Source organism: Cydia pomonella, chromosome 24, assembly GCF_033807575.1.
Source record: "Cydia pomonella isolate Wapato2018A chromosome 24, ilCydPomo1, whole genome shotgun sequence".
NCBI lineage: Eukaryota > Metazoa > Arthropoda > Insecta > Lepidoptera > Tortricidae > Cydia > Cydia pomonella.
In genome coordinates, this window is record NC_084726.1 from 1313154 (window position 1) to 1332009 (window position 18856).

At 33.5% G+C, this 18856-nt stretch overlaps 1 protein-coding gene across 2 annotated transcripts in view; it reads right to left on the reverse strand.

Annotated features, from left to right (window-relative positions):
• The window catches only part of LOC133531048 (cuticle protein 7-like), a 59532-nt gene extending 45358 nt beyond the window's left edge, over window positions 1-14174 (reverse strand). The window contains exons 1-2 of one of the 2 annotated variants that reach the window (XM_061869145.1): window positions 14069-14174; window positions 4568-4608 (exon numbers count right to left, since the gene is read on the reverse strand). In XM_061869145.1, the coding sequence (XP_061725129.1) occupies window positions 4568-4585 (18 nt within the window). In that variant the 5' untranslated portion in view covers window positions 4586-4608; window positions 14069-14174. Of the gene's footprint in view, window positions 1-4567; window positions 4609-14037 lie in introns of both variants that reach the window. The other variant, XM_061869146.1, reaches the window with a different exon arrangement.
• Between the last annotated feature and the right edge of the window lie 4682 nt (window positions 14175-18856).

Below are 18856 nucleotides of genomic sequence, written 5' to 3' on the forward strand. Positions count from 1 at the left end.
GGAGGGGGGGGGGGGGGGGGGGAGGTTAAGGTCGGCAACGCGTATGTAACTCCTCTGGAGTTGCCAGCGTAGGTACATAGGCTACGGAGACTGCTTACCATCAGGCGGGCCAGGCTTGTTTGCCACCGACGTAGTATACAAAAACCTGAATCCTTAATTTGATGACGGAGCCTTAATTTGATGATGACGACATTAAGTATTAGTATTGGAACACAATAACTTCCAGGTTCGATCTGACCCCAACCTCTCTGACATACAGTATACAGTACAGACTGCGTACTATTCAGATACAAATTGCAGTACAGTTAGGTAACAGTAATTTGGTGACGTAAAGTAAATATTTGTGGGGCCATCTTGAATCACGATGCGGTTTTCGCAAAAACAAGAGATAGAATGTGGATTTAAATAAAATATCAGTAAATCTGTTAAAAGTAGGATCGTTTATAGTAAAGTTAAATTAATAAAATATGTGTGTATATATACATTCCTTATGCGAACTGCCAAGGAGTGGAATGCCCTGCCCGAGTCTGTGTTTCCGTATGAGTACAATCTGAATCTCTTCAAGGCTAGAGTAAATAGGTATCTCATAGTTAAGCGTGCTCCACCGTAGACCGCATCATCACTTACCATCAGGTGAGATCGTGGTCAAACGCCTGCCTATCCTCCATAAAAAAAAAAACAATATGTAGTCACCTAGTCTAGTCGGTAGAGACCCTGTCTACGAAGCAAGAGGTCTCAGGTTTGAATCCTGGTAGGGGCATTTATTTGTATTTGTCATAAATAATATTGTCATAGGTACATAATGCCATAATGACACAATGGTACATAATGTACCTATGATATAATGAGTAGAATGAAATGAAGTTGATGTAAGCTTTACTTTCAAAACATTGAAATAGTAATTATACAGTATATATGGTGCTACTTTCCCGCACGCGTGCGGGAATGAGCACTTTCCGTGCCGTTGAAACTTGAAACTTTAAAGAGCCATATGTACTATAAAACGTTGTAAGATACACGTGTGAATAGGTTATTCGCAACTCGTGTCGATTTAAAATACTCCCTTTGGTCGTGTTTTAATTTATAACCACTCGTTGCGAATTTCCGCACTTGCGAATCGCGATATAATGCAGAAAGTATCGTACAACGTTTTACAGTACATATGGCCCTTTAAAGTCTATGGCGTAACAAAATTTTGTAGCAGCATTATTATTATTACTTTTCAAGCTAACCATGTTATCATTATTTTTTGGACATCTACATTTTGGCAAAATGGTTTGAAGCTTTTTTTTGTTAATTTAGGTAGGTAGCAGTTATTTCATAGTACGGCTTATACTTTGTCATTTATTTCGATTGTACATAAAACCTGTTATTATGATACATTACTGCAAACTTAATTTAGTTTTTACTAATTTCAGAACTAATTGTGTGTTGTTTTGTCTTACGTCAGTTAATCATAGAGAGTCGTACTCTACAAATCTTGTAATAGTACTAGACAGTACAATTGTTTTTAATAGGTATGGAATGCCAATTAATTCGTGTGTAACCGGTGTAACTTGCGATTGATGTAGTGCAAAAAATAATATTATTGTGCAGTGTAGTTTAATATGTACCAACCTTTTAATATTGAATAGTTTATAATTTTGTGATTGCATTATGTTCTGTATTAGAAAATTTTTTTTTGATAAGTTTTTGGCAAAAATTTCATTTTTGGTACAAGCTTTTATCGCTGACTGTACTTTTCTTTCCACAGGCAACTAATACTCATCGAGCAAATTCTAAAAACCCCAAACACAATTAGGTTGCGTTGTTTTATCACAGAGTTCCTATGTCCACCTCTTGTCTCCATCATCAGATCAGCTCGATGGTACCATAATATTGCATTGTCACCCGACTTACATATGTATGCAAATTTTCAGCTCAATCGGAAACCGGGAAGTAGATCAAATTTACCTTGCAAGATTTGATTACGAACAGACAACGGTCAGGTGAAAGTAAATAAAAGCTTGTAAAAATAAGAATAGTTTTTTTTGTTATAAAAAGTATGTGTACAATTCATTTGCATTTTGTACATTTTTAATTTTCTTATTGAAAATTCATACGATTTTTGAGAAATGCTAAAGGCAAAAGGGTACAGATGCCAAAAAACCCTACTTATAATAAATCTATTTATTGACAATAACAATATACATAATGGATATATACAGATGAATACTATAACTAGCTTATATCTAAAAGAGGCCCTTGAGGCATTGTACCAAGGATGCTGGCGGCATTTCCTCGTTACATTATTTTTGCGAGAAGGTTCACGATGATGCACCACACATGATAGACGTGGTCTTCAAAGGGTTGATATGTTATTTTTTTTGTTGTAGTTTGTTTGACAATAAATAATATTAATTAAAGTTTAAATCGCAGAAACCAAAAGATTTTAACAGTGTATTCCTGATCACATTTAGAGACTAAAATGTCATATAAACTTTTCTGGATTTCACCTAGTTTCAGAATTAATAGCAATAAAATCTTCTTATTGTAACTTAGTGGAAAACGCATTTTTGATGGCGATGCTACCATAAAATAAATATAAAGATATATTCAAGTAGACATATTACAATGCGCTTATGAACGTCAAATAAAGTTACACCGGCTCTAACCCTACACCTCTGACTCGAGAAGATTTAAATCCCCCCTCAATTGGAGATTATGGGGCATAGTCTAAATAATTATCTTTATTGATAGATGTCAAAAAGCGACAAGTAACCTTTTTTTTTGCAAAAATCGTTGAGGTATGTTGAGATGGTTTGGACACGTGGAAAGAATGAGTGGAAGAAGGTTAACAAAGAGAGTGTATAAGGGAGAAGTAGAAGAGGGAGCTGGAAGGGGTAGACCTCGGCGGACTTTTTCTGATCAAATCGGGGAAATCCTGAAGAAAGGCCAGGTCAAGAGCACCCTAAACCGACGAGCGCGTATGAGGAATGTCATGAAAGTGAAGGAAGCGAAAGAGGTATGTCAGGATCGTAGCAAGTGGAAATCCGTGGTCTCTGCCTACCCCTTCGGGAAATAGGCGTGATTATATGTATGTATGTAAAAAAAATCGTAAAAAATCATTTTTAGTGCCAGTTTTCGTGTATAATAAAAAAGGCCAAAGACTAGAATAAACTGGAATCTTTCCACAGACAAAAACCTAGCTATAAAAACTTTACGATTAAGTGTTGACACCATAACACTCAATGCAACAATACCAACAAACTTCTATAATTTATGTTCCTTAAGAAAAACCGATCAATCGACATTATTTTCATTAAGTACCAAAGAATTTGAACCTATACAAATGTCATTGTTTCCTATTGTTTCAAGTCAATGGTTCTAAGTACGAATTGCCCAATTGTTCGCGTGAGAACAGTGTTCGTCTGGGACTTATGATTATATGTTCATTGGTTTTTAATTACTTATTTACCCCCTTATTCATAAACGTCTACTAAAGTTAACAAGCCGCTAATAATCGTTAGTCCCTTTTCATCATACCAATACGTCGGGGACAAACGATTATTAGCGGCTTGTCAACTTTAGTAGACGTTTATGAATAAGGGGGTTAGTCTTTATGCATTGATCATTAGTTTTTATATGCAAATTGAGAATGTTACGCATGTCATGCGCACCGCAGATTGGTAAGAAGTTATTTTTTTTTTTTTTTTTTTTTGAAATAACAAATTGCATCTTACAGCTAATGCCAAAGCGGCACAAATTGGAACACATTAACAACATAAAGCATTAACATTATAAAGCAATAACACATGAGCAGCTAAGACACAGGAATTCATAACGGTATAGTACTCTCAGGCATCTCTCTTTCTAATATCCTCTTGCATTCCATTATCACTCGCCCCATCGCACTCACAAACAAATCGCACTGCTGTGCGTGAGCACGCGCGACCGGCGCGTGCGCCTGCGTGCGTATTATGGTAACATAAGTCGTAATTATAGATTATTTGTACATTGTGCAACGGCGGGTAAGATACATTTTGCAAACGAAGCTGTTAATTCGCGACAGCCGCAGGCTGGAGTGAATTAAAGGCCCGAGTTGGCTATATTCTTACCCCCGGAGTTACACATAATGTTTTTCATCACACTTGCGAAGAAAAATCTAAAACGGACGGTTACCGTTTATGGTTCAATTTGTAATGGATAATATTCAATGTAGTCAATTCTAATTAACGTTCGGCCAACACTCGCAACTGCTGGCTGGCTGGGGTTTAATACATTAAGATTTTTTTTTTGTTTAAAAAATGGGCGCATCATTTGCCACCAAACGTTAAAGTTTGGGAAGTTTTAATTGTAAAATTATAAGTGTACGTTCAATTATAGCAAAATAAATTAAAAAAAAAACTAGTTGCATTGGACTGCACGATTGGCTCGCATGAGTCTGCTCATCAGTGTGCTAGCTGCTGGCCCCATTCTTGGTGCTCGTAAAGCCCGTCTTTACGAATTAATATATAAGTCAATGGACGAAGGCCGGATTGAACCGGCGTCTTTAGCTTACGCGGATATAAATAACTGAAGGACTCACCTTTCTTGAGGATTCCATTTCTATTTTCTTACAAAAGGTACCTGAAAACACAATATTTTAATTAGGTTACTAACATTAAGTTAACTTAGCCTCGAATAACTAAAAACAGTAAATAGTATTTTCTATTTTCAGTCGAGTACCGTGTGTTTAGGCAACGAAGCTTGCTCAGTTGCCTAAGTGAGGTACGAGATTGAAAAGCTCGATTATATCACTATTGTATACAATATTTTTTCTACGAGTCATAAAAAATAATATTCTTTTTACTATAAAACCTAAATAAGTAATAAAAATTGGTAAGCATCTAGATAGAAAAAAAAGTAAATTAAAAGACATAAACGCGCGAGCCCCCGCCCGTCCCCCGTTCTATGGGAGCACGGCGGCACGTGATTGGTAATTTTTTTATAGTTAAGTACAGCGTATCGAAATAAATTTTATGATTGAGTTGGGAGCCCATACATGAAAAGTATGCAATTATAGTTTGGTATACGAAATCTTAATTCAACCATTACAGTCGACGAGTAGAAAAATAAACATTAGTTAGCATCTTTGACGCCAATAACGGATATATCCGCACCGTAAGGCCAACCCCGAAGACGGATTAATCCGTCACAGATTACAGAGCAACCTAGACCTACGTGTATATGCATAAAGTTCAATTTCAGTGTTGACACTTCGGTGACATAGCGTCCGAGTTACAGCTCTTACTTTTCACACGACATCGAAAATGTTAAAATGGTCTATTCAAATTTTTGTTTAATTACATTTAAAATATTGACATAAAAATAACAATAACACAGATATTATAAATCGTAATAGCTTTGCTACCAATAAACCTGGCAAACTTACTGACTCCTGTCATCAAGTCATCAAGATTTTAAATGGCCTAACATCCTAATATTGCATATAATTATTGCTCACACTTAATTCAACATTACACTATTCGTGACTCGGTGGTTTGCATTTTGCGGTCTTCTTTAAGCGAAAATGTGTTAACTTCATCATTTAATCATTACTTGAGACACGAAACTATGACCTTGAATGTGCCATTGCAATTTAGATTACATTTCCTTGTTTAAATTTACAGGTACAGGTTGATTTTGCTGGTCAGCGACACCTTCTCGTAACTCATGAAGCCCAGTACCCCTAGTGTAATTTTAGTCGATAGCGAAACGTGACGTACGCGTTTGCGTTAAGTCTTATTTTGTATGGGTTTTTGAACAGCGCGCCAAGCGGGACGTTTTGGAAAGTCAAAAATCTCATACAAAATGACACTTAACGCAAACGCGTACGTCACGTTTCGCTGTCGAAAATATTTACACTAGAGGTACTGGTACTTGCTCCTTGCTAAATTCAAATTTTGGATAGTTTTTTCTCGATTTTGGCCACAATGCCTATGGAGACTAATAAGCAACGCTAAGCGGTCTTCATAGTCTATGGATGTTTCTATATTAAAGGTGTCATATGCGCATTAGAGCCTTATGAAATAATTATTTCTACAAACAACTTATGAATATTTTGTAAGTTGGCAGGAATATACTTAGTTTGAAACTATTAATTATGATTTTGTTAGGTTGGTAGCCATTAATCGCAATATCGTTTTAGCGATTTTAAAGCACGAGTGCTACTATGAGGAATAGATAATATAGACTTTTCTTCAAAGCTATTACGTATGTTCTTATATTAGTGTTTATGAATGTATAAATGACAGATGACAGTAGAGGAATAAAAAAAAAACTCTTGCTCCAAATTCTTTGGATTACAATATCTATATCAACAACAACTAGTACTAGATATATTATATATTATGTTACTTGAATGCTTATGTTAAATTCCATTTTACTTCGGAATATCGTTTTAAAATGAGAGCGGGACTACGATTGTATGGTGGGTATGTTGTGTGACTCTTAATTATTAGTGTCCAAGTCTAGTCAAAGGTCCCACTTTGTCGCTTACCACAAGGACGAGATTTGCTTGTATCTTTATACGAATAACCTGTCAAAGCGTACTTATGGTAAGCGGCGAAGTAAGACTTTTTATTTATTTGTACAATGTACAAATGGCGGACCTAATGTTAAATGGCATTCTCTACCAGTCAAACAGGTTACAATTGGTGCAGGGAGAGAAATATATTGAATGAATTTAAAAAGTGGCCAAGTGCGAGTCGGACTCGCCCATGAAGGGTTCCGTACCAACGTACATATTAAAAAAAAAACTACTTACTAGATCTCGTTCAAACCAATTTTCGATGGAAGTTTGCATGGTAATGTATATCATATATTTTTTTTAGTTTTACGTTTGAGGTTATATCTAAAATACACACTGTACGAGTATAAACTACCACATATTTATAAAATACATATAATAATGATAGATATGGACGGATGGATATTTGCTTGGCAACGACACTTAGGTATATGAATTTACAATTTATTTATATAGCAGTGTACAAACACAAATCAAAAACAGTTTAATAAAATAATTTGGTTTATCTATAATTTCCAACTAACAATGCAAGTTTTAGTGCTAACATTTAAAATATTTAAATGAAGTACATCATAACATCAGTCAGAACAAGCAAATGCCAATGAAATAAAGTTTTCATAGCTAATATTTTTATTAGCGTGTAAGATTTCATCACTCTGCTATGTAAACAATGTATTAATTTTATTGTTAGTATAACATACCTATCCATTTTGCAAAGGTCAGTATTAATTTTATGGCTTTAATTTTTTTTTAGACGAATTAAATTGTTGTAATATATATAGGTATTATATGTTTATGGTATACGCAAAAAAAAAATTAAATGAATCCTTGAATTAATCATACTATATTAAATTCATAAGGTACCTGACCCATGCAAGGCCCAGTGCCTAATAAAGCCCACATTTTAAATATTAGATCTTTTTTACGAAAATGCTTACAGTTATTATTAATCATTGTTTTCTAAGGCAAAGTTTGACGACCAGTTTGGCATAGCCTAGCCGATGGTCCCGGGTTCAAATCCTGTTAAGGGCATTTATTCGTATGATGAGCATGGATATTTGTTCCTGAGTCATGGGTGTTTCTATGTATTTAAGTATTTATAAATATTTATATATTATATATATCGTTGTCTAAGTACCCTCAACACAAGCCTTATTGAGCTTACTGTGGGACTTAGTCAATTTGTGTACTAATGTCCTATAATATTTTTTTTAAATTATTTATTTATTTATTTAAAGTTACTATTGATACTTCAATAAGTCAAGAAATAATATAATAATATTGTATAATATCAAGGGCCTATTTTAGATATAAGCTAGTTACAGTAATCATCTGTATATATATATCCATTTTGTATATTGTTATTGTAAATAAATAATAATAACATAATATTGATGTTTTTCGCTTAAAATTCTTAGTACTATTTTGTGTCTAAAAAAAGAAATATAGTAGGCTTTACATTGGTCCGGTACCTTATATGTAGTTTGCAGTTTTTCCTCAAAGATGGCGCCGTACTACAAAACATCGCAACTGTAAACTCTTAACTTGACTTCTCATTTCGAGCAAAGAGCGAAGAGCCATAAATCTAGTGTCGTGCCTATAATATGCCAATATCGTGCGAACGTAAGGTCATTGCCCTGTTACACAGATACTCAGGGAAGTGCAAACTAAAACAATTCCACCACAGGAGACCCAGATTTACGGTTTTGATTTTATTCTTATAAGACCTTGATGATCTCGCATTGCATAGCTTATTTATAAAAAATATTGAGTCTCAGTTCTCACAGATGTGTTTTGGGTTCTTTCAATTAAAAATCACTAGCATATTTAATGTTGATGGTAAAATACTGTCTCAAAAATTTGTATGGAAATTGTACATAGCTTCCACTACGTCACGCTCATATAAGTGACGTAATGGAACGGATATTTTAGGACATTTTTTTGATGGTAGGATGGAGCATGCTAACGATTCTGCGTAGAATGAGCCCGATAAGTCCAGATTTGTAAGAATCAGCTTCTCAATATTTATTTTAGATAACGCCTAACATGCGCGCCAATCACCAACACGATCGTCAAAGTCGCATCAAAACCATAACAAGTTGTTTAATCTGAATTGGGCTCTCGTGGAAGCCAGAAGGCCTACCGCGAACCATTATTGATATTTTGCCTCTCTGTCGCACTTGTAAAATTCGTACGTAAGTGTGACAGGGAGGCAATACATCGAACGTGGTTCGCGGTAGGCTGGTGTAAGTCAACATGGTAAAACTATGCAAACGCGCTATTGCAAAATGTTAATTGTTAAAAAATAATCGCAAAAGCGTAAAATTGATATTTAATAACTAATTAAAGATTATTTTTGTATATTTTTAATTTAATATATGTAATTATAACAGGTAGGTACAGAATAACTACATAACAACACAATTACCCTTAATCACTGACTCATTTTTTAGTTTTGTTTTACAGAATAACAATGAAGTACAATTTTCAAATAAAAATGGTTTAATACGCTAGAGTAGGTTTTTAGTTGTAAAAAACAACTGTTTTATTTTAATAAGTTTGTTATTCATATTCCTTTATTTTTTAGCCCAAAAGGAAACAAGTATGCCGTATAGATTTAATGTGTTGCTATAGTTATAATTTTTTTTTCAAAATTTAAATTTAAAAAAAATATCCGAATTTAAACCGTCGTGAGTTATATTAGTATGGCTAATTGAGAAGTGACTTTTCAAAAGGGCTTAATTCTCTGTGAAAAGCATACAAAAATAAGTCCTTTTGTAAAGACACTCCTCATTTTACGTTTTTTTTTTTATAATTCTGGTTTGATTTTTTTTGTGTCGGGACGCGGCTATCGTGACCGATGCTCAGACACTGTTAGTCAGTGTGGGCCGAATGTTAATTAGAATTGATCATATTGAAAATTAACCATTACGAATTGAACCGTAAACGTAACGGACGGTTACAGTTTACGGTTCAATTCAATTTTGCCAATTCTAATTAACATTCGGCCAACACACCTGTTAGTGTTTGACTCTCCGAAACATTCGCCAAAAATACGTTGGTTAAACAGTATAATTCGCTTAAAATTATACGCCTTATAGCCGACTATAGTGTATCAGTAAAGTATAAAATGATATATAAGTATAAATATTTAAAGCGGTGGTGGCCGAGTGGATCTAAAATCCGACTTTCAATCCGGAGGTCACAGGTTCAAATCCTGAAATCCTGGCTCGTATACCAATGAGCTTTTCGGAACTTATGTACGGAATATCATTTGATATTTACCACTAGCTTTTCGGTGAAGGAAAACGTCGTGAGGAAACCTGCATACATACACGAAGGAATTCAAAGGTGTATGTGAGGTCTCCAATCCGCATTGGGCAGGCGTGGGGACTATAGCCCAAAACCTCTCGCGCATGAGAGGAGGCCTCTGCCCAGCAGTGGGACGTATATAGGCTTAATTATTATTATATAACGTGTATACATTTTTTATATAATGCTTCAAAAAGCTTAATAAAAGCTCGATTTACAGTGGCAAGGACGAGGACGCTTCAAAACAAAAGGTAATCCATCTATCGCCCACTGTACATTTAGTTTACAATCCATCTCCAAAAACGCACTTTATATCATTACGTTAAAGTCTAATATTGATTGTAAGATTGAAGCCCTTTCAATGAGTTTGTGGAGTAGGTCGGTAGTAGGTGTATGTATGTTAGTGAATGTTGTAAGTTTGTATGATTTCATATGCACTTGTTACTTTCTTTGTTTAGTTTGAATGAAAAGGATGATGCTAAGGTTTTCAGCAAATGGCGGCTTCAAGGTTGGAAGTCACATTCCTTAACAGTCAATGAATACAAGTATGAAAGCAAGATTGATAGATAGACAGGTCAATTCGAACGTACACTGACATAATGATATTTGAATCATTGTACGTCTCTGCGCCAATACTTGTACGGATAGTAAACATCCCTATAATGGAACAGGCACCAGTAATGGAATGGTATAGACAAATCTTGTAAAACAAGTATTTACCGTCAGTTTTTAAACGCTGGCAACATTTTACTATAAACAAGAGCCATAGAGCTGCTTGAGTTTAATTTTTCATACTTAGATATTTGTTAGTTTGAAAATTAATGACGCCATACATTCCATGACTCGAGCAAAAAACCATAGTTTTAATTGGTAATAATATTGATACCAATTGTAGTAGCTTTTATAAAATACATAGAAAACATAGAGGACAAATTGGACATTCAACTTTTAAAGCATAAAGCGATAGAAATAAAAATAAAATATACAGATGTCAGCTAACTATCAAAAATACTCCAAATTTTCTCTTAAATGTCCCATGATTAGTGCCGTTAACATAAATTACATCAGGATGTCATTCTGATATCAATGTACGCTCGAATTGGCCTGAGAGTCAATCTGGTTTAACGATGCTTTTATATCAATTTTTTTGTATCGTGATTAATCTCAATAAAAAGAAAATATATATAAAATAAGTGACAGAGTGTGCAAGTGGCACGATTCTTATGATGTCTTGTACAATAAATTTTTTATAGATACATACATAAGTAAATTGGTGGCAAAATTGGATCTATTATGTTAATAAAACATTATTACATACTTAATACAGTTGGTCGTGATTTCTACTGAATCGCATACTTTCCACTATGCTATGGGCTCCCGTCCCGACTCAACTACAATGACTTATTTCGAAACGCTTTAGTAAACTGTAATGAGTTAGACCCATCACGTCAAGAATAAAAGACATTAACGCGATCCTTTTTATTGAGAAGAAGTGCGTTGATGTCGTTTGTACTATATTTTTATCTCCCGAGATACTTATTTATAAATTTTGTTTAATTATTTAGGTTTTATAGTAGAAACAATATTTTATACGAAAGTGATATAATCAAGTTTTTCAAACTTGTACCAGCAAGCTTCGTGGCCTAAACACTAGGGTACTCGACTTGATCTTAAACGTGTTTTAATCATTCTTCGAACCGGACCGAAAGTGAACTTATACTCGATGATATTGGTTTGACTTTTGAGCGATATTACTATTCAACCATTTTAGGTATGTACCCACAACCCAAGGCCTCGAGCTTTCAGTGGGACATAATCAATTTGTGTACGTCCCTATAATATTTAACTATTTTATTTATTTTATACAATTTATAATTCGACCCCTAAAATTACAGTTGCATCAAATCTGCTTTGGTTGGCTTTAAATTAAAAAAATACTTATTTAAAATTTATTTCATAATGAGACAGTTTTCGCAGATCAAAACCTCATCAAAATTCGTGAAATTCGTGTGATGTAATTAATGGATGATCCCTAAGTAGTGCTTTTTAAATTTCGTTTCGAGCTCATTATTAAAATTAATGGACGCTAGAAAAATATTTAAGAAGGTAATAAAGTTACATTATTTTCTTTAATTTTAGACTCGCTAGTTCGGTACTAGATAGGTGTATTCGCACTAAAATGGATGGTCAAAATAGGTATTAAGGATTTTAAAATCAGAAAAAAAAACAACGAAACACTGAAATTTAACCACCAAATAAGTATAAATGTGAAAAGTCCAAGCAAAAACAAGGCAGTATATTTTAAGCAAAATAATAGAGAATACCTTAAAGCATTAAGCCCGCTTGTTAAACTTTTGTATGTCCAATCAAGTAAAAAAAAAACTTTTAATTCCACACTTAGAATTAAATTAGCGATTTTTTTTTTCATCAAAATGGCAGAACGTCATATAATGTTACAATTATAAACATAATTAATGTACACTTTATGATTCCCACGAAAAAGATTAGATGCTTTATATATGTATAATAACATTATATTCCCCAGTGAATAACTCTGAGCTTATCCAAGGATTCATCTAATTGTATTCATAATTTTCTGGTCTAGTTCGCATGGTTATATTTTAGGTTAGTAAATTGAAAGGACTTTGCATCCGCCAACGTGCTCACAAATATCTGAACACGCCTCTATTGTCAAGGCGTTAGAGTTCGTTCACATATTTTTGAGCACCTCGGCTGCTCCGATATATTTGATGACGACTGTATCTTTTTATGTAAGGAGTAATTATATTTACAACAGTCATTAAACGTCGTAATATAACTCAAAAAGGCTTTTAAAAGCTTTTTATGATGCTACCGATCATAATGATCATATATCATTATCGGATATTTTGACATAATATGTTACAATCAATCAATTTAGTATTGTTAGGATGGTCATTTAAGTAATTATCGTATTATAGAATCATTTGTAATGTTATGTTTATGCTAATATTGTTAAGTTTATTGGTTGTTAAGGTTTCGAATGACATCGGAATTAAACTATCATTTTTTTGATGTATAATTTTTTTTAGGCTTTTTTTAAGCAAGTAACTTAATCGTGTTTAATTTTTAATTTTTGTATAGTTGATACATATTATATGACACTTAGTTGGTTTTTTATGTGATTTTTAGGGTTCCGTAGCCAAATGGCAAAAAACGGAACCCTTATAGATTCGTCATGTCCGTCTGTCTGTCCGATTATTGAAAATGCTAGTGTTGAGATAATAGAAGTGTTTTTTATATTTTAGAAAAGCTAAATTAAAATTAAACATGTTTTCCTATTAATTATAAGGTAATTAAAGAAGAAAAAATATTTACATATAAATTGTGTATGCTTTGGGTCACTTCTGGATGAGATTGGCTCGGGACCGGGATAAGTGGCGTTCTAGAAGAGAGGCCTATGCTCAGCAGTGGGCGATAAAAGGCTGATATGATGATGATGATGATGCTTTGTATATTTTTTGTGTAAATGTTGAACTATAATTTGATGATATTTTGAATACATTTTAGATTTAAATTAATAAACTCTTATAAAACAACTATGCTGATTTTTGTTGTTATACAAAAAATAAAAAATTGTATATTAAAAATATCTGATTGTTAATTTGCTTCTTTTGATACATTTAAGTAAATAAAAGAAAATACAAGTAAAATATAAGTTCTTGTTTATTGTACAGTCAGCGTCAAATACTTCGTAGCAGTCAAAGTAGCCAAATAGTTCGGGACACCATATATTTAGTATGGTGTACCGAACTATTTGGCCACTTTGACTGCTACAAAGTATTTGACGCTGACTGTACTTTTTAGAATTAGTAATAGATTTTTATGTTAGATTTATTTATAATGTTGTATATTTAGTTCTGGGGGTAAAATATATTTTTTTTAATTTTACAGACCTAAACATATATAAATAAACAATAAAATGTTTATATCATTAGAAGCCATTTTTATTTTATTTATCTGCATGATAAAATAAGTCTGTGATTTTTATTGCTATTTTCATAGCATGCATTCAGCACGTAAGTAAAATAACCTACGTATAAACGATAATTCTCAAAGAAAAAATGTTAAATACGCACGAAAAATCCAATAAATCAAAAAAAACCGCACACTTAAAAAACACAAAAATCACTTATAATAAAAACACTAATAAAATAAATGTATTACCGTGCACTACGATCCAACACACACACTCACGGCGCGAGCACTAACTGCGCGGAGGCGCACGCGCAGCTTATATACATGCTCTCGTTTATTAGGGGGGTCGCGGGTTTCAGGTGCACCCAAATTCGCGAACTTTTAAAAATATGCTTTGGTTTTTTATTTTGTTTTGGGTATGTTTCTTTAAAAGTGTGGCGGTCATTCCAGGGATAGGTAAAAAAACTTAGATAGGTAGTAAAGTGCTCGAAAAGTCGTTCCATTTTTGAAATTTATAAGGGTCATTCTAGGGATAGGTAAAACAACTTAGATAGTAAAAGAAGGTTAGATAGTGAAGTGCTCGAAAAGAATGTTTCATTTCTGAAATTTATACATAAAACTGAAATAAATACATTTCTGAAGTTTATACATAAAAGTGAAATAAAATGAATCTGTAAGCAGATTTACTATTTACTTCACTTTTATACATGCTCTCATTTACTAGGGGGTGGCGCTTTTCAGGTGCACTAAAATTCGCGAACTTTTTAAAATATGCTTTAGTTTTTAGGGCTCCGTACCAAAAAGGTACAAAAGGAACCCTTATGGTGCGACACTGTCCGTCTGTCTGTCATCGCTAAATATCTCGAGAACCACTTCAGCTATCAAGCAGCAATAATAATAATAATAATATATTCTTTATTGTGCACCACATAATGAAAAATGCACTGCAAACATTATCATGACCATTAGTAATTACCAAGCTACTACTAGGTATAGGAAAAACAGTTTCATATGCAGGGCAGGCATGAGTTTAAATAAAGTTTCTATAAATTGTGATATCGACATATATAATGATAGCATAGCAGTAATAAAAAATAAATAAATTAGACACTTCATGGGTGACAATAATTCTGGCGCAGGACAAGGCTCGGTGCATTATTCAATATGTACTCACAGGATTTAACTACCTTTTCTTTTTTTAATTTATTTTTTGTAAAAATGAATCATATATATATATATATATATATATATATATATATATATATATATAGATCTGTCCTTATGCTGTAGGAACTTGTATGTGTAAATTAAGATGGGAAAAAACTTTTTATAATGTAGTATATTTCTATAAGTGAGAACCTGTAATTGGCTCTGTAATTCTATTGGAAGTTCTAGATATATATAGCGCTGTTGGTTTTCCATATACTAAAAAAAAATAAAAAAATAAAAATGACATGACATAAAATACGGGATACGGGGTTAGGCATTTAGTTCGCCATTTGTACTTTATTTGTTACATTGTGCAATAAAGTTTAAATAAATAAACTTAGTAAATATAGTTTAATTATATTTCTAAGCAAAATGTATCTCAATATGCTTCTTACTTAGGTCCTACGCTACGCTCTGGAGTTGCAGGCGTACATAGGCTACGGATACTGCTTACCATCAGGCAGGCCGTATGCTTGTTTGCCACCGACGTAGTACAAAAAAAAAATACCATTTTAATTTTTTTTTTGGGTTATTATCACAAATAGTATGGTACATTTAAACTTGTGTTAGGTTCGCCAAACTTACGTTTAACGGCGAAATGAGGCACTCATTTTCAACGTTAGTACCTTAATCTAAATTATATGATTAACTTATAATACTCAGGTTAATACATATATCATATTAACACAGTATAAGTTGTTGTAGTATATTTACCTATCCTATTTATTTATTCAGTCATGCGTTGTACCTATTAGCAACTTCTTAATTTTTGATTTAAAGATGTTTTTACTAGCACATTCGTCTTCTACTGATAACTCATTAAATATTCGCGGTGTGATATAGCTACGTGTCCTTTTACCATAGTAGTTGCTAGCGGTTGGCTCCACGTATTTACGACGCTTTAACCCTCTTGGCGCTCGGGTATATACTCGCGGAGTTTTAAATTTGGGATTATTAAATTGCTAATAATCACCCGTATTTTTTTTTGACTAGTCAGTGAATTGAATTTCCACAATTGTATTAAGGAGTTGGGTAATATCTTGCTCAGCGGCTCAGCATTGCTAACCCAGAGGCCCATTTCTCGAACGGTATTAATCTAATATTATTAGTTTGTTGCCATGGTAACAATACAATACAAATTAATATACTTTATTGTACACCTCAATACAGAAACAGTACAAATAATACAACACATAAAGAAGAGGTAAACAACAGGCGGTCTTATCGCTAAAAAGGTGGTAACCTTTATCATGGTTCCTGGACTAATAATATTAGTCTAATACCGTACCGTTCGAGAAATGGGGGCCTGGGCAATGCGGCCAGCCTTCTGGGCACCCTACCAAGCGGTCATGATCTAGGGCAATTTTTTTAAATAATTCAGCCTATACGTCCCACTGCTGGGCACAGGCCTCCTCTCAAAAGCGAGAGGGCAATGTTTTTCACAAGAGGGCAATGTTTTTAATTTAAGAGGGAAGTATACTACCTGCTCGTCCATACAAAAAGAGTAAAACGTTTTTCCTCTTCTAAATATTTTCCATTCTCCTTCTTCTTCCTCGCGTTGTCCCGGCATTTGCCACGGTTCATGGGAGCATGGGGTCCGCTTGACAACTAATCCCAAGATTTGGCGTAGGCGCTAGTTTTTACGAAAGCGACTGCCATCAGACCTTCCAACCCAGAGGATAAACTAGGCCTTGTTGGGATTAGTCCGGTTTCCTCACGATGTTTTCCTTCACCGAAAAGCGACTGGTAAATATCAAATAATATTTCGTACATAAGTTCCGAAAAACTCATTGGTACGAGCCGGGGTTTGAACCCGCGACCTCCGGATTGCAAGTCGCACGGAGTCGGGTATAAAGTTTTAATTATTTTTATTATTAATTTTAGTTCATATTTAATTTTAGTAATAGTTTATAAGTTTGATTATTGTTCCTATCACTGTTACATATATTTTAAATTAAAATAAACTTCCTTTTGTTCGGTAAATGAAAACGAAAAAAAGATATCAAGATCATAATATAGATGCACCTAGTTCCGCGACCTTGACCGTTGAATCTCGCGTCGAACCTTCGGTATTAAAGGTGAACGAATTACCTCCTTAATTGGCGATATATCCGTTTAGCAAATTATTTAATCATACAATATAAAGAAATAATCTCAGTATTAGATGTTACTGCTTTTTATAATTTCTTTATTAATAGATAACAAATCCTGAGAATTCAGTTTGTAAACAATCAGTAACAATACCATAAGGTTGTTATAATGCTCTTATATTTTTATTCTAATAATTTTTCTTTTCTTTTTTTTGTGTTTTGTTTTTGCGCGCACAAATAGCTCTGTTTTACTATGTAGAAACTACTTAATAAGCATGATGTTAAAATATTTTCATTAAGGAAACTGTAAGTCTAGTTTTAATAAAAGTTCCAGTGTTATATATAACTAAAAAAGACTGTTTGTTTCTTAAATAAATAAATTAAATTAAAAATTAAAATATATTTTTTATACATGATTTCTACAGAGGTCTTAATAAAATAAATATTTATTATGAACACAGTACAATCAGTTAATGCAAACAATTGTAGTGTTTTTGAGTTCATATTTTAGTGCAATTGTATATTTACAAGCTTTTGTTTAAGAGGCCGTTATCGATTTTAGTCGCAAAAATGTAAAATTGATAGATTTAGTCGATGAAATTGTACACCTTTTGTTAACTATTAGAAATAACAAGTACTGTGGGGCTAAGATGGACGGCTCTTTATCATTTGTCACCATGCCTGTCACGTTCTAACAAGTATGTAAGTGCGAAAGTGACGGGCATAGTGACAAGTGATAAAAATGGAACCATGCTGCCACCGCTGGTTTCTATTAACACGTCTTGTTATCTTTCATTTGAATAATTATCTTTTTTTTAAAACAGACTCACTTCATTAGTAATGTTTTTTTTTCTGATGGACGCTTAGGTAAACGCACGTAAAGCACTGTTTGTTATTATACATTTGAAATAATGTAAATGAAAGTTCGACGATATCAATTTTCTCCAGATATTACTTCAAAACACGTGACAATTTCTATGATAATCGATTTAATTTCAACGTAATTTTGATACGTAAACAATCTAAAACATTTGCTGAAACTGTTCTTGTACATCATTTTGTATAATTTACCACCATAACTTTTTGATGATTTTTTTTAAACTGTCCCTTTTCGTCACATATTACCGGGAACGCACGTTTGCTACCTCATTATTAAAAGGCAAGATGAGAAGACGTGTTAATAGAAACCAATACTTGTTATTTAGATATTACGCAACAATTTCAACTACTAAATCTATCAATTTTACATTTTTGCTCTAAAATCGTTACCGGGCTCTTAACTTGCCCTGTTAGTATGTATGCTATTTAGTGAGTTGGGTCAAATATTGGAAGCTAAATTTGAACCGATTCCCGATTGAGCTGAAATTGCAAACATATGTAAATCGGATGACAATCCAATATTATGACGACAATAAGCTGATCTGATGATGGAGATAGGAGGTGGCCATGGGAACTCTGTGATAAAACAACGCAAACTAATTGTGTTTGGGGTTGTTAGAATTTGCTCGATGAGTATTAGTTGCCTGTGGAAAGAAAAGTACAGTCAGCGATAAAAGCTTGTACTGAATTTTTTTTTTTTTTTTTTTTTTTTTTTTTTTTTTTTTTTTTTTTTTTTTTTTTTTATATACTACGTCGGTGGCAAACAAGCATACGGCCCGCCTGATTTTAAGCAGTCTCCGTAGCCTATGTACGCCTGCAACTCCAGAGGAGTTACATGCGCGTTGCCGACCCTAAACCC